The sequence below is a fragment of the Lagopus leucura genome, unplaced genomic scaffold (assembly GCF_019238085.1).
Source record: "Lagopus leucura isolate 7727_CA_CO unplaced genomic scaffold, USGS_WTPT01 Super-Scaffold_100157, whole genome shotgun sequence".
Lineage (NCBI taxonomy): Eukaryota > Metazoa > Chordata > Aves > Galliformes > Phasianidae > Lagopus > Lagopus leucura.
The window spans coordinates 44,357,447-44,385,446 of record NW_024962334.1 but is presented as its reverse complement, the minus strand read 5'-3'; the positions used below and the strand labels follow the sequence as shown (position 1 = coordinate 44,385,446).

The following is a 28,000-nucleotide window of genomic DNA, read 5'->3' as shown; positions in this document are numbered from 1 at the left end:
TGATTTATTCTGTAAGATAAAAATACATCATGCCATATACATTACAAGTTCAGAACTGTAGCACTGAATATACCAACAGTTTACAGTCCACTTTCATTGTGCACACAAAAAAACTTCATTTTTTTTTATATTTAGTCTGTGAAGTGTCAGTACCAGAATTTTAAGTACAAAATAAAAAGCTAACCTGCTTCCAAATGCTGATTAAATCTCTACAAGCAAACACAAAACAGTGTTTTATTTTTTTTTTTTATTTTAAAGAAATGTAAACAAAAACAATCCATACAAACACATCTTTAAATTACATTTCCCATAACCCAATTGCCAGCGTCCTGCAGCTGCACGCGCTCCATCTCAGCTCTGTTCTCCTTTTCCTGGGTGAAGGCAGCGGACCGGAGCTCCCCCTGTGCTCCTACGCTGTTCTCATGTTCAGCTCCCCCTCCTCGGGCCCATTTTTGCTGAAGGAAAACCCAATGCTCAGCGCCTCTCTCTTGATTTTGGGTGGTTTGAGCAGTTATTCACAGTTATCACCAATTTTAAGCACAAAAACAAACAAAAAGAAAAGAAACCTGACTGAAGAAATAGGGATGCGACAATATAATGCAAATCGGATGAATCTACGTCACCCCACCATCTGTGAAAGTCAGCATCGGAACATGCGGCGCGGGCTGAAGGTGTGAGTAAAAAATCTGCAGAGACCACAGTTGAGACTGCTTGAAACGTTTAAAAAGAAAACCAACCACCAACAGCCTCTCTCGAAATGGAGATTTTGGTGATTCCGTCATTGTAAGCACGTCTGGTAGCACTGAGATCATATTGTAACATCCCTATTGACATTGGATCGTGAGCACCGAACTGCTGCGGAGTCTGATAGCATTTGGTCAATAACTATTTTTATACTGTATTTTTTTTTCCTCAAAATATTTACACTTTTGTACAAAGTAACAGAGTTTGTTAGTTCTGCAGGTAACAGCAGCAGCTTGGCTTTCTTCTAACTTTCTTTTTAAAAATAGCTTCATTCACTTATTCAATAATAAATACAAAAAGGTTCTCTTATTTTACAGAAATCAAAAAACTACAATAAACTGACTCATGGAATCAAGTATTTAAATGTATTTTAGTGCAAGTTATTTTTCCCTTAGCTCTATCCCTAAGGAAGTCGTTTCAGTACATTCCTTGTTCAGTGGTGTCTACTTTTATTTAAAATTTTTCTTTAATTAGAGGGCCTGCCCCTTTATCAAATAAGGCTGTGGCCAGCACTTTGGACTTCTCCCTTTCGCTGGTGATTTCAGTCTTACATTCATAAATGCCCACCTGCACGCCGCAGGTCAGCGCCCGGTTCTTTGCCCAAGTTAAACAGTTTCTCCTTAGTGAGCTCAAAAACAAAAGTGCTGGACCATTCTGTTAACTCAGTTTAACCTCCGTGTGGCTGGAAAGTCAGCTTCAGATTTTGCCGGCTTGCTCCTGGTGCTTGTTTTGTGGGGTTTGTTTCTTTTCTTTCGAGATCCTGGAGTAGAAATCTGGACTTCCAGAAGTGATTTTTTTTTTTTTTTTTTTCCCTTCAAAAAAGGCAACAATTTTCTGTCGACAAAATCAAAACGTGAATCACTTCTTCTTAGGGACAAGCAACCCTCAAAAGACAGCAAGGAATGCATTCTAGTTCATCCATTTTCGGCAGTTTACAGCTCCACAGTGACATGGAATCTTGTGCTGGTCATCTTCAAAATCAAACTTATAGTCATAGCAAAGCTGGAAGAAGATTCAGGAGAACGGTTATAAGACAAGAGGATTTTACCACATCTTTCCTTGTATCTACAATTTAGATGGTAAAATACACCAGAGTTCCTCGTAGGAACCAGCAAGGTTTAAAATGAAAAGGGGAAGGGCAATGTCACCTCCCCACCACAGCACAGCCACACCGCACTGTGGCAGTATCTGGAAATGAACAGAGGTGGCAACAGTGGGGGAAAGCCAGATGGGACGGCCGTACCTCCTCCCCTTTCTGGATTCTCCTGCTGGAGCTGATGATAATTTTGTGTCCTCTCTCAAAAGTGACCACCTCCGCTACGCAGTTGGGGGCACACGAGTGGTTGATGTACCTGCAAACACAGAACATTTGAAAAGGTGACTTTATGGAAAATGGTGATCAAACCTCAGGATGACCTCAGCTTCAGGGCTGCAATTCCACATAGAGTTGCATTATTCTGCGCTTGTTTCTTTACGTACAGAATGCCAACAGAATAAAATGTCTAAAAAAAAAATTCACCTTCTCCCCAGCTGCCATGAAACACAGCGATGGATGAGTAAGGCTAATGAAAAAGACGAGAGCCTTTCAGAGGGACAGGCTGCAATGTTGGGCCCACAGAACTCCGATCCAAAAGGCACGAAAGCAGAAATGCACATCCCTGACACAGAGCCCCGGCGAGGGGATGGGGAGAGCTGAGGATGGGACAGGGCTGCCCCAGAGCCACCCACCTTGCGGGACCTCCCGTCAGAGTAGCGTCGATGACGTGGTCGTTGTCAATGCGGAACATGTACACCCCGCGGTTCTGAAACAGCAATTGAAGACAGACCCGTGTGGGTTTTCAACAGTCATCAATGGTTGAAACAAAGCAGCAGCGTGGGTTACCTCCAGGGGTTTTTCTCCCTTCATACCTACTGGCTCGCTAGGGAAAGGGACTCACACGTCATCTAACGGTGGAACGCTGCCACCAGCCACACTTTCATGAGTGGGTTGGCAGTGTCTGCCTGTCCAAGTGATATTTCTCTCCCATCCAGTACCAATAGCTTGGATTTCTGTGCTGCCTCGTATCAGGGATCTTTAAGTGCATTAACCATTATGAGACTGTTGAGTTACAGAAAAAAAACTGCTTTGAATTTCAGTAAGAAGTTCTTGTTAAAAAGTGCAGGTGCTGACATCCCAGTGACAGTTCTGTCTTTGTCCTCCAAAAAACAGAATACAGATTACCTGGCTCTGATGCTGTGAGATGTGCTGAACATTAAGCACACATGACAAACCCTGCGGACACCTTTGGCTGTCCTTTCCAGCCTACTGCTCTTCCAGCACAGCAGCACACAGAACACAGAGGACCTGACTCCTACACCTGCTGCAGTCATCACAGAGCACTGACTGTCTTTTCATGATCCCTGAAACCAGGCAGCATTTGTCCCATTCTACAAGCATTTGAAAGGGCAAGGAGAGAAACAACAGTGAGTGAACACCCCCAGTACCTGAGATTCATAAAGCTTCTCCTTCCTGTTTGCTACCTCATTCCGGATTATAGTTCCGATGTACTCAATGACCATAGTGTGCTTTTCAATGTCTCTAGCAGCATATAAGCCCAGGCCCTACAAAAAAATATGCTGTGAGTTAGAAATTCCTAACAAATTTACACTGCATTGCTCACCATGCCCCAAAAACAATCCTGCAGAAAATCATGAGAGAACAATGCAGAAGGAACAAAGCATAAGAAAGTAGCTCATGTGGAAACAGCACAGAGAAAGTTTGCAGTAAATACTTCAAATGCAGTAAAACCTACTTGGCTGCTGCCTAGGTAAGAAAGCAGGCTTCTCTTACACCTCTTACACCTTATAACTAACAGTGTGAAGATTACAGATGCAATGACATTAAAAGTAGGCCTTCCTAGAGTGAAGAAACATAGTAAGAACACAACAGCACAGTTCAATCCAATCTAAAATAAATAATAACAATGCTCGTATGCAAAAATCACAGAGTCACACACAGAATCACAGAATGGCCAGGGTTGGAAGGGACCTCAAGGATCAGGAATCTCCAACCCCCTGCCACATGCAGGGCCACCAACCTCCACATTCAATACCAGCCCAGGCTGCCCAGGGCCCCATCCAGCCTGGCCTTGAACACCTCCAGGGACGGGGCATCCACAGCTTCTCTGGGCAGCTGTTCCAGCACCTCACCATCTCTCATAGTAAAGAATTTCCCCCTGACATCCAACCTAAATCTTCCCTCCTTCAACTTAAAACCATTTCCCCTTGTCCTGCTGTTTTCTACCCCTGTAAAGAGTTGACTCCCCTCCTGCTCCCTTTAGGTACTGAAGGCTGCAATGAAGTCACCCCACAGCCTTCTTGCAACACAGTCTGTGGAACAAACCCGCAGTGACAACAATCCAAAGAACACACTGCTTTCTGAATGCAATGAAGTGCTGAACCCCTCCTGAAGGCCTCATTCCACGTTGCTCAGCTTGATTTGAGCGTCTCATACTTCCACTGTGCATTCATCTAATTATTAGTTTCCATTAACCTTTTGAGAAACATGGTAAAAGCACCTTGAAATAACGTGACTCATTTTATCTCTAGATGACTGCAATTAATTATTTTTTAAGATATTTACAATAATTAATAAGATGTCTTGCTTGGCACTCTAAGCCACGATTTCCCACGTCCAAATTACCAAATTTTGAGAAGAGATTTGAAGGAGTTTTGCAATTGCTTCACTTCATTTCTTAGCATAGAACAAATACATCAAATAGAAGTACAGACTAAAATCAGCATGGGAAGTTTCTAGAATGAGGACTGACCTGAATGCGAGAGCGAGCCAGGTACACGTTGGACTTCCACTCTGTTTTCATTTTCCGGTACTGGGAGGACTTGGAATGGACGAACTGCTTACTGTAAGGCGCGTTCAGCTCCCCTGTGACTGTGCTCTGAAATGACTTCGATGTGCTGGTGCTATTCAAGGTGTGAGGCCTGTAGGAGTTGGGCATGTAACAAGAAAAAATACAAGAAAAACTGAAGATTTCTCTGAAGACAGCCACAACAGCAATGCAAAATTCTTTGAGACGTACACACACTTAAAGCCAGCTAGCAGAGACAACACAGCAACTCCTTTGATTTGGGCATGCACATACACAGCCAAGGACGACAGGGTTTGTAAGCAGCAGACGAAAGCACAAATAACCCTAAGCAGCCTATAAACCCTGGGCTGTACTATGTGAAATTAAAACAAAATACCTTAACACAAACCTCTTGACATGGGTACTCATTTTAGGCTCGGCACGGGCACAGCCCGTGGGGTTGATGGCAAGAGGAAGTTCCATTAAGGGGTTTCGGCCATAGCGGAAAGTATAGTTCTCACAGGCCTCAACCCCTGGCAGCTGCAAGAAAACACACACAAAAAAAGAAAATCCGAGTAATTACGTGTTAATGACATGTAACCAAATATTCTCTTCTCACTTTTTCATTCAGAGGGTGGAGAGGCACTGGCACAGGTTGCCCAAGGAGGCTGTGGATGCCCCATCCCTGCAGGCATTCAAGGCCAGGCTGGATGTGGCTCTGGGCAGCCTGCTCTGCTGGTTGGCGACCTGCACACAGCAGGGGGTTGGAACTGATGAGCACTGTGGTCCTTTTCAATGTGTCTGTGTTTGTGTGTGTGTGTGACAGCCAACACATCAGAGTGCCCAGTGCCCAGGGAGGACTCACCGACTCCGCGATCCTCGCCACCGCAGACACCGTCAAACCAAAGAGGTCCTCGCCCTTCAGGTAGCTGGGGAACAGCTGCAGCATTTCTGACTCCTTCCTAACTGAAGCAACGGGCTCCAGGATTTTATCCCACACACCTACACAACCACACGGGAAAGAATTACAAGGATCACAAAGAAACCTGTCGTACTGCTTTTAAAACTAATGCTCAAAGATAGCTGGAACCAGGAATCGCTACTGAAAAGACATTTTGCCATTGGTTGTATAAAAGAGCAGGTCAGTGCTTCCAAAGCAAAACGGAGAATTGTTTGAGATGTGCTGTTTTGGCTTGAAAAAATTCCAATCACAATGTTTGTGCTGCACCCTTCTTGGGAACAGAGCTGGGAAACCTTCAGTTCCATGCCAGTATTACTATACGTTTCTCTTCAGGGAACTGTGGGCTCTCTGAAGTGACAGAAGAGATTCTCCTTAGAAAACCTGCACAAGATAGAATTTTCTAAAAGTTAACTATTACAGTCAGCACTTCACTTTATGTTGGCAATTCTGTAGGCTGTGGTTTAACTGGTTAAAACCCAAAGCAACACATACACGTCCATACAGATTTGCCCCATATGCTTATCCTCTCCCATACTGTACTGTTCCTCACCCCAGCTGAGGCAATGCTCCCAGCTGTGAGGGGGACCTGGTCCACTCACAGTCCCTTTATTGCCTGTGACCTTCAGCACAACTGATCTGAAGAGAACTGTGTAGCAGCATCATATCTAAGCAGTCACTTTTCATGAAAACTCGCACTAACATCCTTAGAACTTACCATCAACCCTACGAGTCCTATGAACCTGTAACAAACGATTTATGTGTAGCTTACATGATTCCTTGAAAGGTGTTCTTAGCTTCTGTGAACTGTTTTTGCTGGATTAAAAAAGGACCCTGACAGCTCACTACAAGCACTACACTGCAATTTCTGAGGTAGTGCCTGCAAATTTTGTCTGAAACATTTATGAGACGTGTGTATCAGTACTAACAAAGAGCAAACCAAAAAGTCATCACTTGAGCAGATAAAATTTACCTTTTGGCGTTGTGTCAGTAAGAACCAGATCTTCATGGCCTTGCTCCACAACCTTGATGACAAACAACGGGAGCCCATCCTTCTCCTCAATGGAACAGAGATAGCGGCAGCGCCTGTTGGCGTACCTCATGCTCCAGTACAGCCTGCTGGCCTCGTAACCCACAGGGAAGAGCGCTTTGGAGGAGTGAAACGCCTGCATCTGCTGTGGGAGCAGCTGACCCACAGCGTGGAAAATCAGGCTCCCCACCCGGAAAGTGTGGTCGCGCTCTCCCCGCTGCACTATGCTTGCAATCTGCCGCACCTCGTCGCGCTGCACGTAGACCCTCCTGAAGACTGCAAAGTAACTGAGTTCTTGCTCGTGAGTTCCCTTTGGTTTGTGCATGGGGCAAAGCATGGTCTTGTCTTTAAAAAACATGCATTGTGCTTTAATGGCACAGGTAAAGTGATAAATATTGGTGCACCTTAACCTGTGACAACCGCTGGTGGCACCCATTTTGTGACAGAACATGCATTTCATTTGCAAGCCTCTTCGCAGGGCTAGTTCCACATTTATTAAGGCACCAGCTTGTGTCTCGTAGACTTCTGTAGACCAAAGAGCACAGTTCAAATGGACCCAAAGGTCTAAATCCAGGTTAAGAAGCCTTGCTGGTCCATCAGTTAACCCATCGCCTTCCTCGTGACAGAAGCAACATTTTCTGTAGTCTTTAGGCACTGGGTCTGGTTTAAGGGTCGTGCCCAATTTCTTAAGAAATTCGTCTATTTCTTCTTCACAAGGAGGTTTGAATGATCCTTTAGGAATCACAATCTGAATGCTCCACTTCTTCCACTTCATTCCTTTCCATTTCTTACTCGGAGGCCGACAGTCATCAAGACTGCTGTGTATTGCTTTTAATTTAGGTTTGAGTTTCACCGTTACCTTAAGCTCATCCGGTTTCGCCTCTACCTTGGCTGCTTCAAATGCAGGGGGGAAAATGATTGGGGGCGAAGATGACGGAGACACTTTTTCCTGCAACTGAGGCAGACAGTGGACGTCCAAAGTGGAGATGTTGTTGCTGTACTGATGGAATGCTTTAGGCGGCCTCTCCTTCATTGGTGACTGTGGCAAAGATGGAACCGACTCCTGGAAAACCAATAGAAAGCCCTCAAAACCAGAATCCCAAGGCATTAAATTGCTTTTGAAAACTTTCACATCAGAACTGAACTGAAAGAGCTACTCAGAATGCCTAAAACTGCAATTCAGCAACAGAGAAAGCAATCAATCCCCTTTACCTGTTTTATCACAGCTTGTGCTGGGATACAGAGCACTAAAGTCCTTCCAGACAACCCAGAGCACGGCACCCTTCAATTCTTAACACGAAACACAAATAATCCTGCATACAGGTTTTAAATGAAAAACTAATCAAATGCCCTAAGCAACGGAATCGGGAGATTTAAGGTTTTTAGCTGTTTTCTGGAAGTGTACTTACGACTACTGAATATACTAAACAACTAAAAATATGGGTCACAGAATTAATTTAAAGAATAAGAAACGTGTTATTTGTTAGAAGGGAAAGCTGAGAATTAATTCCATGTATTTTCCTGAAAACAAGACAAGGAAATTCCTGCAGGGCTCTGGATTAGTCATATACCTCCAGGTCTTAACAATTCAGTTACAGCAAACAAGAATTAAACCTGAAGAGATTTGTTAATTAAAATAAATAAATAAATAAAGAACAAGGAGAACAACAGCAGTTTAGATTAGAAGTGCTCAATATGGTTTGTTTAATTAATCTTGAAAGAATAAATGAAAGGATTAGGAGTCTGAACGTGACATTTAATTAACTTAATTATGCATGTGGTGATGCACTTGTGCAAGTATGTGGACGTGAACACATTTATTTTCTCATCCAGTGCTTTTTTTTGCTTCTTCTGAAAAAGTAGGAAAGAGGCATTTGAAGGAAGGCTGCATATCCTACAGCGAACACGTGGCTACGTGGGAACTCATGAACTACGTAATGCTGGAACACGCTGCAACTCTGTCCACCAGTTTAGGGAAAAATGTAGACTTGAACTACGAAAAGTAAAAACCAAGTTAGTTAAAAGAAGCAGCACTCTTAATACATCTGTTTTGAGCATCTACTTGAAGGTCTAACTGAGCTTGTAGTGGCACCTCAGCTAGAGATGTTCTGTCACTCTGCTCTGCTAGACAGAAGTTTCTGTAACTACAATCCTACCTCATTCTACAGCTTCAAAATTCCAATGTTTGAATAGAGAACAACTAATTTATAAAGACTCCAGAACAAAGTAAAGCATCCCCCACCCCATTTCTGCTCACTAGTGCCTACCAGCATTTGATACTTACTTTGTTCTCTGAGCTTTTTGCTTGCACAGCTGCTGAATAGAGAACAAAGCAGTTGTTGCTACAGAATACGATGTCCTTCATTTTATCAGACCCATCTTGGGAATCCTGGGGATCAAACATGGCAGATTATCAGAAGTGCATTTTAATACCACTCTTCACATACTAATTGTAATGAAGTAAATCTTCCAATCTGGCTTAGAAACCTTTTAATTTGTAGAACATTTGTGGAATAATGAGTGCTACTGCCCCATAAATACTCATTTGACAGATCAAACATTAACAACACCTACAACCTTTTTCTTCAGTACTTCATCACAGAAATTTACTTCTCTGCCTTCAACAGAAGTTTAACAATCAAAACAAAGCTCCCTAATATCATGCACCCATCTGCTCCACAGGCACAGTTGCAAAATAAAAACCCATTTTCTTTCATCTTTAAGATGAGAAAAGAACACCTCATTTTTGCTAGTCAAAGATGGTTCATCAAGTTTTATCTATTGACTCAACTGCAAAGCATTACTGGAAATTCCATATTCTGACTACATGAGCCCAATTTTATATATAAATTCTGACTGTATACCTTTGTTGCATAATCACCTCAATCTTAAAAAAAGAGCACTGGTACTCTATAATGAATGACACAAATACTCATCTGACTGAGACCCCAAGGAGCAGCTTGGGATTCTGTTCATACAACAAACGATATCAAATACAAGGCATCAAGTCTGAAATCTGCTTTTTGTTCAGACAGTGAAAGCATTCCAGCTCTTCTAGTAATTTCTGAAGTGGCAAAGTGATGCTGCCCTACACATAGGCTCTTCTTGAATTCTTAAGGTCCCTGAAGTGGTCACAGAAAGAGAGTAACAGAGTAATTCAGGAGGTCACTATTTATGGGACCTCTTCTGTGAAATACAATGAAATGCATTCAACATAAATAACTACCTCCACACTTTTTATTTGCACTACCAGTTCACTTGAATGTCTCATCCTCAGTTAGGACTCAGAAAAGAGAGAATACAAAGAAATGAGAACCTGGCATCAGTTGGCCTGGGAAGCACACAAGAAAGAAAGTCCACTTCCACTGCAGTACCTGTTTCAAGAAAGGCAGGTCTTTGAAGGACTTCCGCACACCGCTGCCAAGGACGACTACTTTGCAATGAGAGCACCAGCGAGGCCTCAGTGCTGAGCTTTCTGCAATGTTCTGACTGTGATCCTTATAGCCAGCTATACCTGCACAATAAGTCAGTCTGTTAGATGCCAGAACAGATTAAAGCAAACCTATGAGAAATCACAATACTCTTCAGTGGCTCAGAGAAGAATCCTCCTGCATGGGGAGGGGAGCAAACTTTCAATTCTATCCTGATGGAGGGGTTGTTTAAATCAGGTCAACAATAGTATGTGTTGTTCACAATGTGTGAACAACAAGGCAATAATAAATTCTTGTATATGAAATGATTAACTAAAACAGTGTAGGAATACGTGCTTAAAAACTTGTGTCATGGTAACAACCTTCCAGAACAACGTATTTAAAAACAGACTGCACAAAAATCATTAACACTGTGTAATGCTGGAAGAAGTATCTGACTGACAGTGACAGGAAGTCAGAGAGGGACCTATGATGCTATTGTTAACATCAGGAGCAGGTCTGCATGTACTGATCACACAAGAAAACTACTGTTCAGAATGAGAACTGGCTATTTAACTTGCAACCATGAATGTATAAGGTTGACGTGGATTAATACTGACTCAATGAAAATTTAGAAGAATTAATGCCTACTTACCATTGCTGTTTGCAGCAAATGGCATACTGGGCTGCTTCAGTCCATAAGACCCTGCAATCCTGGCAGGACCCATGGATGCTGCCTGAGGCCCCTGGAGCAGTAAGTGCTGCCTGTACTCTGCAGATGGGTTCACCCTGTGACTGCTGACTGCTGCCATGGAGGATGGGACATCTGGAGCATTGCTGACCTCGTAGCTGTTGGGAATTCGGACGTGCAGCAAATTGGAGAATGCTGCTACAACGTTGCTAATATTCTAAAAACAATAATAAAAACACACCTTTGTTTTTGTCAGGCAGGCAGGGAGGCAGAAATAACATGAATCATTAGAAGGATACAATAGCTGGTTTTATTTTACTATGCTATAACTTCCTTCACATCCACTAATAGAATATACTAACTTTTTTGTATTTATTCTACATATGTAACACAGGCTTATTTCTCTTACCTCAGCAGCTGTGGGATGTAAGGTAATTGCTACAGAAATAAGGCCAGATTTAGGACCATTCTGGGGTGGTCCAAGCTGAGAGGCAAAGAAGGCAGAACCAGGTAATGCTCCTGAACCAGGCTCTGCCTTTATGTAATTCCTTTTGGCTTCTGAACCTGAAATTAAAATGTAATACACCAGGTTAATCCTACAGGCAGGAGGGAAAAAAAAAAAGTCTGTTATTAGAAACTGTTCATTCTGCTGCAGTCTCACCTTTTCCAGTACTGCTAGGTAGGATGGGAATGATGGGAGATGGAACAGGTTCTGGGTTCTCCTCCTTTACAACTGACAAGTCTGGATACCTACTTATTTCCATTCCCACCACGCTTTCAGGAGAGGAAGATGGAACAAAGCTGTCAGGAGTGTCCCTGTCCTCACAGTGATCTTGAGCCCTGGAACAAAACCCAAAAAAGTGGCTTTGGAAATGACCAAAAAAACCTCTGTGAACCAGTAATATAAATAATGACAGGGAGCTATCATGCTTCTTGTTACACGGAATGTAATTAGGTGGTAGGCTGCTAAGGCTGGCTAATTCTCCACTGCACAAGATGGGTTACTGGGAAAGACATGGAAGGGAGAAGAGAGGCAGTAGCAATGCCCAGCTCCTTTACAGACTCTGTTCCCCAGTGCTCCATGTACGTGAGTAGAAATTAGTATTTAATACTTCAGCTTCTCCGGTTTCATTTGTCCATTCCTCCCTGATGCACCCAAATTTAGCTAGGTAGGTAAAAGGGAGGAAAAAGGCAAGATCTTTGTAGGGAGGAGAGATCTTTGTAGGGAGACTCTCATAATCTAGAAAGAATTTCTCATGGCAACAGCAACTGTTAGTATGAGAGCAGGGGGGTTTCAGGCTGTCTGATACTAGGACCATACTGCTGTCATCTCTATGTTCCTTCAGGAAAAATATAGTTTTCTTTCACTTTTAACAGAGCTAGGTAAAAGATTCTTGGTAACTTAACAGGATACTGGGTTTAACAACAGCATTAAGCCCCCTTTTTCACTCTCTCTCACATGTAAGAGCTCTCTGCACTGTATGGCCATGCAGAACGGATTTTGTTTCTTCACACCTTCACAGTCTCATCTCCTGCTGAAAGATGGCAGAATCTGTTCCACATATGTTACTTAAAGGTGTCAGGAAAAACCTACCTTAACTCCTCCTGATTGTTGTGAGGTGGTGTTGGAAGGGAAGCAGGAACATCCACAGTTTTAGGGCCCTGAGCCATTGCTCTTGCTAATAAATCATCTTGTGGTCTGAAAGGTAACTGGAACTGCTTTGGTCCCAGAGCTTTGGTAACTAAAATCAGAGAAACACAGCACAATGAAACATCTGTACAGCTCTTCTTACTGATTTTCATTCTGGAGCCATACTAGTGGCTCCAGATACAACCTAGGCATTAACAGCAGATGTTAACACTGCTTTCATCCACTTGTAGTTCAGAAATGTTTGCCTGTCCACGATTTATCTCCACACTTCAAAAAGAAAAAAGCAAGAAATTTGTAGCAGACATAACAAAGTTGTTTTGAGCTTTTTCATTTCTTAAGAGTGCTTCTAGCTCCAAACATGTTTCCAAAAGGGAAAAGGTTCATCACTTGGCATTACACTGATATAAAACAAAACTGGGTAATATTGATGACAAGCTCAAAAAGAGGCTGGGCACACTGCCTTTATAACAGTAAACTACAGGCTCTGAGAAACATCCCAGTTATCTATTCCGTAGTTTGCTACAAAGTTGACTCAGCTATAAGGCAAACAATACGCATTAGCCTTACCATCATGGCCTCCCAACATACCAGCCTTGCCAGCAAGTTCTTCAGTGGTTGCAAAGCCATTTACCAACTTCTGGCATGCCACAGGAGGTGGTGTGGGTGGAAGAGATGCTGGGGGCGTTGGAGGATTGCTCAAATTGTTCTGCTGCAGGAGAGTAAAGAACTGTAAGTCAGCCATGAAGCACAGCCTGAAAACTCGCCATGTTCTATCACTAGATACTGTAACCCATTCCCTTATGTTTGCAGCCAGAGGTACCACTGATAAACAGTGACAGTTAATTCTCAAACATGCGACTAAACACATGGAATAACTTCCTGTTATAAGAGATACAACATTTTCTTTCTATCAGTGATACTATTGGAGAAATAACGTTTACATGAGAAATACATTTTCCTGGTAGAAGGTACAGCTGAATTATTTACACAAAAGCATAAAGACCATTTTTATGAACTCTTTGGGAGCCTCGATAAGTTCCTACAGTTTAAGTAAGGATCTGATCTAAACACTGAGAGAGCAATTTCACAGTGACTCTCCATCACCACAAAGGAGTTCTCCATTTTTCACTCAAAAGGAAGTTGCCTCACATTAGGACAGGACAAGCTTTCGCTGAAGTAGTTACAGTGGAGAACCTCAATCTGCTAGTTCACACTCCACGCTATTTCTCACTAGCTTACTTAATTGTCCATACTTTAAACCAAAATTAAGTACAAATTTCAGTATCTACTCTTGTTGGCAGTCATGCACAAAAACTAGAAAGCATTACCACTTTTAACCACAGCTACCAGATCTGCCAGGCCCGGTTCCTCAGCCTAGAGTAACCATTCTCAAGCTGGAGTAAAACACCAAGTGTCACATTTCATTCTCTGTTTGCTCTCTTGCTGCTATCCCAATATTCCCATTCTAATCTCAGAGACTGAGTTTTAGATTCTGTGGATTATTTGCCCATCAACAAACATCTTTTTTTTTCCCCTCTGAGTTTTTAGTTAGAGCTTAGCGGACAAATGAGAAAAGTTTATTTCCCATTTAATTCACATTAAGAAATGCTTTAGTGCTTTCGATGACTTTGCAAAGTACTGGGAATTCAGCCTTTTCTGCTCCATAAATCTGTAATTACAATTTTCACTACTTAGCATCCATTCGTAATTGGAATAGTTGCCGATTTTCACCTGTTTACAACAGTTTCTAGAACTGATTTCAACTTTCAGAACAGCAAAACAATGTCTGTTTCAACACTGCTGTCTATCTAGTCTAACAACAGAAGATGATTCTCTTCTGGTTGCACGAAGGGCACAAAGTCTAAACCAACTGGCAGCAATAACGTGAACTTTTATGAACTTTTCTCTCAGGGAGCCCACCAAGGAAATCCAGATTGAAGCTGTACCTTGTATATGAGCTGGGAGTAGTAATCTGAAGCCCCATCAAGGGTAGCGCTACCAAAACTTCCTACAAGTCGATTTCCAGCATTTAGCTGGCCACTGCCATAGGGAAGAAAGTGTGCAAAGCTCACTCCAATAATGGGTTCCATCAAAGGTAGGAGAGAAAGCTGCTACATTGAAAGTAAAGAAAAAAGGTAGAAATTAGTCTAACTATAAAATGGAATCATCACAGACATCCAGTTGTTAGTAGCTTCTATCGTTTGTTGTTTTAAGGGAATTTACCCACTATCACACAACTGACACAAACTCAGGCCCCTCTCCTTTTTCAGGAATCAAAGAATCATAGATCATTTTTTTTCTTGGAAGTGACTTTAAGGACCATCCAGTTTTAACCCCGCTGTCAGATGGCCCCCAGCTCTGTGGCAGCTCAGCAAGGATAGCAGCCAAAGCAGGCAGGAATTCAATGGCTTTGAGACTGCTGAACGAATGCCACATCAGCAGATCATCCAAACTGAAATCAAACCAAGCCTTTAAACTTTCTGCTTTTGTAGAAGTTACAATTATCTCCACCCTGTACTCAGGATTCAACACCATTATCCATTTGGTTTTCATGATAAGAAACCCACACTTCTAAGTGCCCCCCTGATGAGTTATCCAGCGTCTGCATACATACTTGTTTGAGATGGATGAACGTATCAGCATTGGGGAATACAGCCTGTTTTTCTTCCTCCTCTTTTTTCCTTTTCTTGGACCGAGGAGCTGCCTTTTCTCCTGTCCTCTGAGTTCGCTTATTTCTCTGTTTCTTGGTTTCATGTCCCACATCTGCTCTCTGAAGCTGGCTGTTACTACACCCAAATGCACCTTGCATCTGGTTTCCTGCAGTTTGCTGGCCGTAAAAAAGGAAGTATAGCAGAATTTTTGACATTATAATAGAAAGTCCATTCAAATTTATTGCACAATAGTCTGAAAGAATACACAGTGTAATATATACCTCACTGATAACAGAGCACATATACAGTTTGTTTACTTCACTGTATCACTGGCAACTGTAACTGTTGCACTGTCCCTGCACACAGAATTATGACTTACCATCAACACCACTGACATCTGAAATTATCATTAAAGCTCACAGAGCAGAAATATTTTCTTTAGAACACCCATTAAAATAAAGTTACACAGGCACGCAGCCTTGGAGATTTTCTTAAGAGCATAATGAGAGGAAAACTTGGTTAGAGAAAAAAGGTGTAAGTTAATATTATTAGTACAAATGTAGCTGGAGTTTAGAAACAGAAACAGTATTGTGAAAAAGTTCTGGGCTGTATTAAATCACTGCCAGTACAGATTTGCAAAGCCCTTCTTCACATAAAAGGACAGTTGTGTAAAAACAATCAGAATGGGACTTGGCAATGCAGCAGGTGGTCTCATGCCAAAAGGTCTGATTTCTTTTTCCCAGTTATTATTCTAAATGGCTCTGCACAAGCCCTGACACAAGGACTCTCACAACTATTCCTGTCATACATTTACCTAAGTTACCTGCTGCTCACAATTATGTTTATCAGTTTGTATTCAAGGATGTGTTTAGAACTGGGAGACTAATAAAACAACAGCGTAGACACTAAAGACTACAATAAAATAATTCAAGTACACTAAGTCTCAAGTGTACCCTACCTCCATAGAAAGCAATTTTTCTAATTGTAAAAAGTCTTATAAATTATTAAACCATATAATGCCATTAACACGAAGAATTAATGCCTCCCTCAATTAAAAATAAGCAGAGACAAAAGCCAGCCTTGGAGAGCTGGTAACCATCGCACAACAAAAGCAGGAAGAAGCTCACCATTCCTTCAGCTGGATTCTGCTTGTCCATTATCTTCTTATCTCCAGCAGCCTCTTCTTCTGTTCGACAGCTACTCTCTGATTTCTGGTTCAGAAGAGATGAGGATTTTTTGTTTTTAAGCAGGTGCTTGAGCAACTCATTCCCTGACTCCCCTTTGGCTGCTGGAACGCCAGCTGGCTGTGCTGGACTCTGAGCTGAAGAGGGAGGCTGCGATGAGATCTTATCTTCTTCCACCTTAACAGTGCTTTGATTTTCTGTTTTTGGCTCAGTTTGATCTGAGCACGGATCAGTTTCTGCCTTTTCTAGTTTAACTTCTTGAATGCCAGTAGGTGTGTCTGGTTTGGCCTTGTCAGTCTCTGTGTTCACATTTGGCTGTTTTGGTGGCAAGCTGCTGCTGGGGAGCTGACACTCCAGCTCTGGAGAGGCCTGGCTCTCTGCTGCATTAGATACTGATGGACCTGTTACCTCCACTGACTCTTGCTCGTCTTGATGACGAGGCAGTTCACTGGGGGTGTTAACTGTGGGGGTAGAGGTAGAATCAGAAACGGTTGGAGTTGATGGTGCAGTTATATCCGAATGTGGAGTCGATGGGGCTTTTATTGACTCTGCATCATCATCCTTCTTCTTTTTTCGTGTCCTTTTCTTCTTTCCTTTCTCTTCTGGAATTATGTCAGAATACAGCTGTATGAGGGACTGGCTCGACCCAGGGAAGTTTGCTCCCTGGGGCACACTTGTGTCCGAACCACATGAGGCACCACTGCTCAGTGCTGCAGATGAAGGAACTGTAGATGAAGGTACAGCAGGAGCAAATGGAGGCCTGACCTGGTTCTGTGTAAAGGTGGTCCCAGGAAGATTCCCATGGGTTTGTTTTACATTATGGAAATTAGAGGATCCACCTGGAACAGCAGATGCATCAGGTCCAAAAGCTGTAGGTCCTACTGGTCTCCGCTCATTGCTTTGCATGAAATTTGTGGCAGGAGGTGAGTTCACAGGACCCTGTTGCAGCAACTGTCCCATTTGCTGCTGTTGATGCTGTGGAGACTGCTGAAGAGGACGTGGAGTTTGTATGAAATCACAAGGTAGATCGGAGCTAAAGAAGGGTATCTGAGACAAGGATGCTCTGTTATTTAATTCAGACCCTATCATACCATGCTGTTCCAGTTCCATCCTCTGCTGCAAAGCCCTCTGTCGGTCCACCTCCTGCATAAGCTGAATGCGTTGCCGTTCCTGCTGTTCCCGTAAACGTTCCTTTCTTTCCCGCTCCTGGAAACTTTCACTAAAAGGATTATTGTCATCAAACTCAACCCTTGGTGGTGGTCCTGACTGTGCAGTTGCATTTGGACCAGGCACGGGAGCTGCTGTACCAGGAGTAATTGGCAGCGGTGCCATTGGAGGCTGCATCCTTGCTGGGTTCATGGCAATGTGACCTGCAGGGGGATTGGTAGACTGCCATCCAGAAATACTGGGCATTCTGGTAGGGTTGGACTGCCCTGGGATCACCACGGGATGCTGCTGATGCTGGAGCTGCTGTGCCACCATGGGGAAGTTTTGCTGATTCATTGCTGGTGATGTTCCTGCTGGAACCATTGGTGGTTGAGCCTGGACTCCTGGCATTATAGCATGGGGTGCCATTCCACACTGCTGCTGCTGCTGCTGCTGCTGCTTGATCCGATATTCCTCAATGAGTTCTGCGTGTTCTTTCTGTTGCTTTCGAATCTGTAAATTACAAAAGTCATTACTTGTCTTTGACATGCACTGACAGTAAAGTATCATAAAACGCATCTCACCAGCAGAAAATGAAGCTTATGTGAAAACAGCATTTCTGTGTTGTCTTATTTTCTCTCTCTTCCGAAGTTATATATACCAAGACTGCACTGTGCTAGACAACATACAAACCTAAAATCAAAGCGATCCTTATAGAGATCCAATCATCTATGTAACAATAGCTGGGGACAGGTAAAAGGAAGCTGTGAGATAGACGATATTCACACATCAATATACTTTTTTTTAATTTATTTTTAAGATATAGCTGAAAAGAAAAAGTTTGCAGGAAAACAGTGAGGCGAAATCCCATTCACTTATAGGCAGAATCCCAAACATCACACAGCAGAGGAAAAAGACAACTACTGCTTGAAAAAAACTTATTTTAGGATGAAGATAAACTGGACTTGGATGCAGGAAGTTAAGTCCAGTGACTTATTTTTAAGGCAAATCAGAGAAGCCAAAGAAAGGATATGATAGAGTCAGCATGATAACAGAGAGTATTTTGGAAACACAATAGATACCTAACTATGCTGCTCTCTAAGAAGTTGAAAGGGCTTATAATCCACTGATTAGTAATGCATGTGCTGTGGAATCTCCCTCTCTCTTCCTTCCTCTTTGTTAGACTGTGACTTCTGCAGTTCCATTTGCTGTTTGTACTGATGTGAAAGTCCATAACAAAATTAAGAATGTTTGAAAGCACTCTCCTGTATCTGGGGCACGAAAAGCTCAGGCCAAGAGAGATATTATAGGACACAACACAGAATGCACGACAGATGAAGCCCAAAAGGCTATTTAATAGAGTAATCTCAGGTGCAGGATGACTTAGGAGTTCTAGTTTGGCACTGACACTGCCAGACAGACTGAGCCACTGCACAAAGCCACCAAGTGGATCTATCTGCACCATCCAGTGCCCCAGGACTTCTCAGTTGGTACACTGCCACAAATGTGTCAGCTTTGTTTGATCAGACAAGGAGGCATCCAAACCACCATGCTTGGATACGCAGTGATGACGAGCCCTGTGACTGTGCTCGGAGGTAGATGAGACCTCACAGGACCAGCGGCTGTGCAGACCAACCTAGTGACTCTCCCTGAGCAGTGGGGAATGATAAAGAGCTTATTAACACAGGCACTGTGCCACACCAAAGCAGTTAAGCTGCCCTAGCTATAGAAACAACACGGTTGTGTCTGCATGGCACTGTGCCTGAGCTAATAACCCTGTCAGACATAAGCTCACACTGCACTGAGTCAGCTCCAGTTTCTCTGTGCCTGTGACCAGTCTCAAAAATTCACAGGGATTTGAGAGTTTTCTCTATAGATGCAGTCTATCCTTTCCACAAAAAAAAACAAACAGAAGCTTGATTCCACAAAAAGGATTTTGATCTGATTTTAAAGAGTGACGAATTGTTTTAAATAGAAAGTCCTTGAAAATATACTTTAGTGAAAACTTATTAAATGATTTCTATCCCGGTGTACATGAAAGTGCTGCTTATGATCTGGATGATTGGCATCAACTACAAGGCACTAAAGGGACCTGCCAGCAATACCATTATCAGCCATTACTGTGACATAACCCCACTGTAAGAGTAGACTGAAGCACAGATGATGGAGATGGCTAAAGTAAGTATTTTTGCATTTATTCCACTTGTTATTCATTGTAGAAGAAAAAGATCATCCTTCTCCTGCATAGTGAAAAGACAAGCCAACACGTACTGCATCCAATGCATGCTCTGCCTTGAGGCAACACAGGGGCAAGAAACTGGGAGTCAGGTATCACTCAGGACTTCATTCCAAGCAGCCTGCTGCCAATTTTTAACCTCATATTAATAAAAGGTAAGTCTGAAGAGTTTTAGTATTTGGCAGGACTACTTGTTCCTGACTGACAATGAAAAGATTCCCCATCTGCACAGTAAGGAAACACCACACCAGATAATTTCTAAATGATGACTTGAAGAACATAGCTTTTAGTACTGTTGGCCAAACCACTGATATATCAAAGTAATTGCAGGCTTAACTTTAGTCTCATTTACTATAATTACAGTTACAAGATGCAGCAAGTGAAATTCCAACTGAATGTAAAGAAAAAAAAGAAACATACAGTGAAAGTGGTTACACATTAGAACAGAGTTCCAGAGAGGCTGGGAAACCTCTGCCTTTGAAGAACTATCAAAATTTGACTGACGTGGCCCTGAGCCATCAGATCTAACCATGAAGCTAGTTCTCCATCGATCGAGGAGACTTAGCTACATTATCTCCAGATAGCCCTTTCACCTCTGCTGTGCTAGGATATGGTAGCAGACAATACACTAAAGATTAGTACCTAAAAATGAGACAGATGAAAAAACCACACTATCATTAAAAATGTAATGAAGAGAGATTTTCAAAGAGTAACCTGTATCTGGCATATTTCCAAGAGGTACTGATTACAGCAAGACATCTGAAAAAGTCAGAGGTAAGAAAGTCGTTCCATCTTGAAAAAGAGCCATACATGTTTTGACCTTCCTCCTCTGCAGTCTAGATCTTACACTTCTGTTTTTCATGGCTCTGGGAACTCTGTTGTAAATCATTTTGCTACAGAACTTCTCCTCTTCCCAAACTACGATAGCAGTTTTTTGTCATGGTGTTTGCTGTAGTACATTCTCCTACAACTCCATTGCCACTGGTGATCCACAGTAATGCAGCTACACATGACATACATGACGCATGATACAGAGCAGCTCCTTTCACATAACCTCCACTGTATTTTAATCCATGTTTTAGTAGACCTAAAGAAAAGAGTCACACCAGTAGAACAGCTCAGTATCAAGGTGATCAGCTTGGTTTCCCGGTGATTACCTGTTCAAGCTGTTTTTGGACCATACTTTGCTGCTCTGTAACGTGCTTAAGCTGTTCTGCATCCTCTTCTGGGAACTCACGGCCAGCTTTTTTGGCCGTACGCTGTTTTGCTGAGAGTGCTTTTTTTGACTTCCTGTGTGCTCCAATTTGCTCCTCAAGGTACTTCTGTTGCATTTGAAGAAGCTGTTGTGTTTCTTGCAGCCATTCCTCATACTGCTTTCTTTGTGAATCATCTAGGAGACAAGGGAAATAACATATAATATGATCTTGTCGTACTTAGAGATGAAGTTTAAAAGTCACGTTCCCCCTCTTATTTTATGAAACTGCTGGTCATGTTCAGCCAAATTCAACAGAAGAGTTGAAATCTCAAGAGATATTAAGCCTTGGAGTGGTCTCTGTGAAGGAGACTGCCTTTACTGAGTAAGCAGTTTTAACTTAGTCCCTACATTTTGAGAGACGTGGCCCGCTATCTGGTCAGTACATGTGCACACGCTGGCCAGTGAGCAAATGCAGCTTTGAGAGCAGCTGCAGAGCCCAGTGGAACCCTGCCTGCCACAGAAAAGGGCATGAGGAAGGACTTGGGTAGAGGGAAAGAAATTAAGGAATAAGGACATAAATTTCAATGAAATATGTCTAATTATTTCTGATGCTTGCAGAGGAGGTTGGTACACTTAGAAATAACAACAAAAATAGGCTTAAGAAAAAAAATGAACATCAAAAACATTCATCATAAATTGAAGAAATGTAAGGAAGATGATATATGGGACTGGAAACATGCCAAGATCTGCTTTATACTTCAAAATTAAATCCTAATCAACTGCTGATTGAAGAGGGCAAGGCAATTTGTACTAAATTGGAATAGCTAAGCACTAAGGGAGAGTTACAAGTTATTTAAACTATAACAAAATGTGCAGCAAAACCCTCCACAAGAACATCCTCATCACGTCATGGTCCCCACTTCCAGTAACAACCATGTGAGCAAGTGCAGAAAGGCATTCTCCACTCGCAGAGAAAGACACACTCCACTACAAACATAAAATAGAAAGTGGATGAAACACTACTTCCTTCCAGCTGAGACCAACTCCCAGCCACTACTGATCACAGAAACTACAGTACGATTCCAAAGGAAATGCACAAATTTATATTCTGAAGTGTAACAGATAACTTATTTCTAATCACAGGTGGCATCAGCTTCACTTCTTCTCACAGAAATTTTGAAGGATCATTCGGAATGGAAAAAGTATTGGGGTAAGCTGATTTGTTTTTAGAAATGTCTGAAAATCCGGATTTCATGACATACATCTGACTAATCATTTATTACAAATTATAATAGAAGAAATGAAAATATATCTATCCTACAATGTAAGTTACTGCAAGAAAATGAACCAAAAAAACCTGAGTTTTTTACATCTTGTTTCCATTGTAAAAATAACTTTTTTTGACCATCAGCACAATGGCTTCAGCATCAGTGCCTCTTCCTCCCCACAAACAACTGCGCTCTCATTTAGGCTGTAGCTGTGACATTACTCATTTTCCAAATGAGAAATACTGATCTGCTAGGGGCAATCCATTGCTCTCATATATTTTTCTGGAGGCAAAGCAATCATGTCCAATAACACACTTCATTGGCACTGAGCCCAGAAAGCGAGACGCGAGGTTTGGTGACAGTACCATTTGTCTTGGGATCACAGTGTGGCAGTGAACTGGATAATCAGGAACAAGGCATGGAATTTGCCTTGTGTGGAACGTTTGTTTATCTTGTATAAGGAATAAAGACATCCATGCAACGGTATGCTTTCAATACAACCACCTTTTCCTTGTGCTCTAACCCCTACCACATTCCTCTTTCACAGTTGTTGCAGTAGAAACAGTCATTGAACCTAACAGCTCAACTGAATCGATTCACAGAGCTATCTACAGCCTCAAGGGGCACTAATTCTTTCAGTGATATATTCTGTGAAACTAATCATGTAACCCGGAGGGACAGCTGAGTGGAAATGATGGAGAGTAACTGCAGATGGAAAGTACTGAAATATTAACAAGGTCCAGGTAAGAATAACTACTGCTGAAATGAAGAACAGATTTTCTCAACTGCTCAGAACCACCACCCCCAACCTGAGCCAGGCTACTGCCAGGTGCCATTTAAAATCTCACCAGAAATTAATACAGAAAAGATCACTAAAGCTCCTCATTGCACGTTCAATATTGCAGCTTCTGTTTCTGGAAAAGGTGAAGGTGTTTGCTTCTCTTTCTTATTCATAACTATCAAGTAAAGCTTTTGTAGTAACACTTCTTTGCATGTGGTCCTCCTCTCCCAGCACACACTGTGTTTTAATTCCTGCTAATGATTCTCTTTCTCATCACAGAGACTAAGACTTACATCTGATCTAGGGCAAGCAGAGTAAGGAAAGCAACATACTAGAGCTATATACGTCTACTTTTGGCAACTATGGTTCCCAGCCAATCTTGCTTAATTAGTGCTTGGAAAGCTTTTATAGGTATTTTTAAGTGACAATGATGCTGCAAAAATGTTTTTGCTTTTTAAATAAGAAATAACCCATCAATACAGATTCTTGTTCTCACTGAGCTCTGAATACTAAACCTCAATAGAAGACCAGTTGCCAGGGATGTTGATCTGAATGTGTATGTTTGGTGGCCCTGCTAGGCAGGGGGGTTGGAACTACATGATCCTTGGGGTCCCTTCCAACCCGGGTGATTCTGTGATTCTGTGATCCCTGGAGCCACCCAAGGTCAGGCTGGATGGGGCTCTCAGCACCTGATGGAGCTGTAGGTGTCCCTGTGAACTACAAGGGAGTTGGATCAGATGGCCTTTAAGGGTCCCTTCCAACTCCAAAGATTCTATGACCTGATTTTTGAGGTAGCAGCCTGTCAGCAAAACACAATTACTACTCTCATACAAACACATATAGTACTAATTAACTGTTCCTCCTGGTTTCCCTTTTCATCAGGGTGCTTCTCTGAGGACAGTTTTCTAGAAAAAGAATATAATTTATCATGCATTCTTTCATGAACTCATACTGTAGTGATGAAATGATACAATTTTAAGAGGATTAGTTTTTTGAGAGAAATCAGTTTACGGATATTTTCTTTAGAATAACATCATAAAACATTGAATTGGCTGATGTGTACTTACTGACAAAACCAGGACCAAAATTAGGAGGATTAGGTCTAGAAATCTGAGGTGTCAAACTTCCATCCTAGAAATTTCAGCAAAATAAACAAGATAAGGAAATTAAATAATGATCCAATTAAAACAAAATCTAGTTATCATTATTTAAGATTTGTGTTGTAAACTCAGTATCAAGTTGTCCTACCTGTGTAATGGCCTGCTGCATGTGATTTTGGCCTTCGTTGGCCTGAGCCCCAGGCACCGGCTGACCCATGAAAGGAAACCTATTGATACACAGACACAAAATGAAACTGTAACTTTTAAAACTCGTGGGTATGTTAAGGAAGAGGGCATTCTGCTCTCCGCTGGGAAACATTTTATTTTGAAAGGTGATAGAGCATGGATTTAGAGCAAAAAAACCCCTATTTTTATTACTTTGAGAAAGAGCAATCTCACTGTGTTCAAATAGAGCTTACAAACACCTTTACTAAGCCACGTTTTCCACCTCTCTATGATTTCCCTTCACATTTAGAAGATGGTATTCAAGCATTGCCTACCTGTTCATAACCATTGGTGGCATCCCCATGTTACTCTGAGCCATGACTTTATTGATCCCCTTGAGGGCTACCATTTTTGCTTTCATTATAGGATCAGTGATTGCATCAAAGTCTAGAAAAGAAAGACAGTACAAATGAATTACATAACCAAACATTACAAGCTATTAATTGGAACTGACTCATTTATATCTCGTTCATACATAAATCACCAGCGAAACAGCTGCATTACTATTTCAAATTACTTGTCCTCTTCATTTTGAATTTCAAGGCTAATATGTTGTTTCATATACCCCCTAAGGAAAGTTAATCCAGCTGTAACTGCTCTTGTTTTCAGCCATAACACACAAAGAAAAGCAGACTGGGTTGAGAAGGGCTCTAGAATAAATTTGGCCTATGAGCCAAGCGATTAATAAATTCTATTTCTAGTTTAAAGAATCATGAAGAGCAGTTGTTCCTCAGTTCAGTTGGTAAACTGACGCACAATCACAAACATACTAAGAAAACCTCTTCAGTCACTCTGTTGTTATTGGTAGAACTACAGGGAGAAAAGCATGTGGCATACACCACATTCAGCATCTGAAAAGATCCATAAGCACGTAAACCATGCTCTCTCCTGCCAACTCTCTGTTAGTTGGCCCAGTAGAGCTGGACAAACAGGACTGACTGACAGTCCTCACGAGGCAGTACAGAACTCTTGAGGTTGGAAGGGACCACCATCTAGGGTGGCTCGACTACGTTCAGTGATCTCTTTGAGACAACCTGAACACTGAAGAAATAAAAAAAGCAGTAGAAAAACCATGAGCAGAAAACTGGGATACTGGATATCAGAAGATCAGCTATTGCATTTCATCATCTAATTGTTTACAAAGGGCACGCTTACTCCGTATCACATGAGAAGTTATAAGAGCTGGTGATGGATAAATTAGCATTAGCACAGTGTTACCCTGATCCTGGTAAACTCAGGATGAGCTCGGCAAAGTTCAGCACTTCACTACATTTTCATTTTCCAGACTTCCATTATACCTCCCACTCAGGCTGCTTTTCTGTTATGCCATCTTCACAATCCAAACATCCACCTGCTTCATTCAGCGCTATAATGTGTTTAAATATTTAATCCTGACTTTTTACATAACTAAGCAGAACAGACAGATCACCACATACCAATATTAGGGAAAAATGGCTCTGAACGTTGGCGAATCATGGCTTGCATCTGCCGCTGCTGCTGCTGCTCCTGCCTTTCCTGATCCAAAAGATCCTGCAGAAGAAGTGGCTGCTCCTCTAGCAGTAATGGTCTCTCTCGATTTTGTTGCTGAGCTAATGGCTGAGGGAGCATTATCTGTTGGGGACCAGATATGCCACTCGGGCCAGGACGGCTTGTTACAGCCACAGTTTGATTAGATGCCTGTCCTGTCCCAAAGTTATGATTAGCCGACTGACCCTGAATAAATCCTGGGTTTGGTGACCCTTGAGAAAAATTATGGTTTATTCGTGGAACCATGCTCAAATTGGAATTTAAAGTGTTTTCCAAGATCTGCCCACCAGGTGTCAGCAGTGTTTGAGGAATACCCGATGCATGGTTCAGTTGAGACGTTGGCAAAGACTGTGAGGGAGACGCTAGCGCCCTTGCCTCGGCGTTATCTGAGCTTTCATTAGCCAGCAAACTTGAGAGGACTGGTGTGGACCCAGAAATACTGCAGGAACTTACTGCTCCTTGAACAGGCACTGGGGCAGATCCCTGAGTGTCTGGACTAGGCACAGCTGTTTCTTGACTGGTAGTAGTTTTGTCAGGGAATTCTAGATTAGCAGGCTGCACAGGAGCCTTTTCTCCATCTTTTAACTCTGTTTCAGTAGCCTGTTGAGTACTTGTTGATTCTGCATTTCCATCATTTCTTTCATTTTCATTCTTCTTTTCCTCATGAGTGTTTGGGGAAAGTATTTCTGTTTTAATTTCATTTTCTGTAGTAGATTTCTTTGGCGAAGACAGGGTCTCAGGATGAGCAACAGTTCTATCCCCTTGCTCCTCTTTTGTTTCTTCTGTCTTGCCCTGGATATCCAGTTTGACATCAATGGGGACACTGAGATCTAGTTCTTCATTAAACATTCCTTTCTTATCCCCCACATCAAGGTCTGGGTCTGTGTATGCAATTATATCAAATTCCCCAGATCTTAGAAGATCATCAAGGTGAGGATCATTGGTTTCCAAGTTATCTAAAGTGTCCAGCTCATCTCCTTTTCCATCCTCTGTGTCTAGATTCAAGTTTTCGAGATCTTCATCATCCAAATCTTTGACTTCAACCCCATCAAGGTCTTTCACATCCAAATCTTTTACAGCTGGATCATCAGGATCAAGCTTTTCTTCCAGACCATCACTTGACTGGTTGGGAATCTGCATATTTGCTGATTCATCACTTGGTGCAGATGTAGGCAAAGATGGTCCTGAGAAAGCATCAGCTACTGGTGGATTGCTTAGAGAACGTATTACAAGTGCGGGTGGGTTGTCAGGGTTGATTTGATCCTGCTGGGGTTGTGACATATGCTCCAACCCAGCAGACATCTGCAACTGGTTAGGCATACCTTGAGAATTATGTCTCAGTGGTTCTGCCTGTCTTGGGCCTGGAAATTCCTGCCTAGGAATAAACCCTGCGTGTCGCTGATGCTGCACTGCTGGATCCATTATGTTTGGTGCAGAAGGATTAAAAGGCAGCCTTGGCCTCCCATCAGGAGCCCTGTGACGCAACTCGATGAATGCCTGACCCAAAATATTGTGCTGCTGAACCTGAATTCCCTGTGGAGGAAAATGCTGAGGGATCCCCGATGCACTGTTTATTTGCGGATTGCTCACTGGCCGAGGCATATCAATAGACAGAGATCTTCTCAATTGTGGTGGAACTCCAGCACGTTGCATTGCCTGCTGAGGACTGAGAAAGCGTTCCTGGCCTGATGGTGGACCATGGCCACCTCCTGGAAACCCAAATCTAAAATAAAGTATAAAAGATAAATTACCTTTTCTTTTTTTTCAGGACAGCATGGCCTGTCATACTTGACTACAGAACTATTCACCAAAATGCTTTACACGATACATTCATTAAAATATTTAAATAAGTATTTTGCTGATTATGTTTATATTTAAATGAGCTTTATGACTACAATAAAATAATTGCTTTAATTATGTTTAATAAACAACCTGTTTTAAATTCCAGTCATAATGGATAGAAAACTCTGTGATATTAAGATCTGAGCAAATAAACTACATATTAATTCAATGCAGTATGCTTAAAAAATAATGCGCAGATTTACTGAAATAAATTCAAAATATTGAAAACATTTATTCCCAAGACTATAATATATGTCAATATTAGTATTCACTGTAAAAACAGCACAGACAAAAGTCAATATTGAATTATATATTCATTAGAAAGCCAAGCAGAAATATTACATTTATCTATTATTGAGACAGCAAAGCTCAAATCAGACCCTTCTTTTTTGGAAAGGTGCCCTACAACAATGGGTGGCAGTATCACTCGTTGTAATTTCCACAAGCACTGCAGTTTCTCCTTTTTTAATTTATCATAAAATCCCCATAAAAAACAGCGCAGAGCAGTGTTACTAA

At 42.0% G+C, this 28,000-nt stretch overlaps 1 protein-coding gene across 1 annotated transcript in view; it reads right to left on the bottom strand.

The window, feature by feature from the left end:
• Window positions 1-232: 232 nt before the first annotated feature.
• KMT2C (lysine methyltransferase 2C) overlaps window positions 233-28,000 on the bottom strand; it is a 186,312-nt gene continuing 158,544 nt past the window's right edge. The window contains 23 exon segments of the mRNA XM_042889179.1: window positions 233-1,746; window positions 1,988-2,096; window positions 2,473-2,546; window positions 3,229-3,345; window positions 4,554-4,722; window positions 4,987-5,129; window positions 5,455-5,591; window positions 6,521-7,640; window positions 8,862-8,966; window positions 9,952-10,091; window positions 10,643-10,895; window positions 11,088-11,242; window positions 11,340-11,518; window positions 12,273-12,420; window positions 12,897-13,038; window positions 14,276-14,440; window positions 14,944-15,156; window positions 16,108-17,823; window positions 20,704-20,936; window positions 23,858-23,921; window positions 24,039-24,117; window positions 24,391-24,502; window positions 25,552-27,365. Coding sequence (XP_042745113.1) covers window positions 1,654-1,746; window positions 1,988-2,096; window positions 2,473-2,546; window positions 3,229-3,345; window positions 4,554-4,722; window positions 4,987-5,129; window positions 5,455-5,591; window positions 6,521-7,640; window positions 8,862-8,966; window positions 9,952-10,091; window positions 10,643-10,895; window positions 11,088-11,242; window positions 11,340-11,518; window positions 12,273-12,420; window positions 12,897-13,038; window positions 14,276-14,440; window positions 14,944-15,156; window positions 16,108-17,823; window positions 20,704-20,936; window positions 23,858-23,921; window positions 24,039-24,117; window positions 24,391-24,502; window positions 25,552-27,365 — 7,480 coding nt within the window. The 3' untranslated portion in view covers window positions 233-1,653.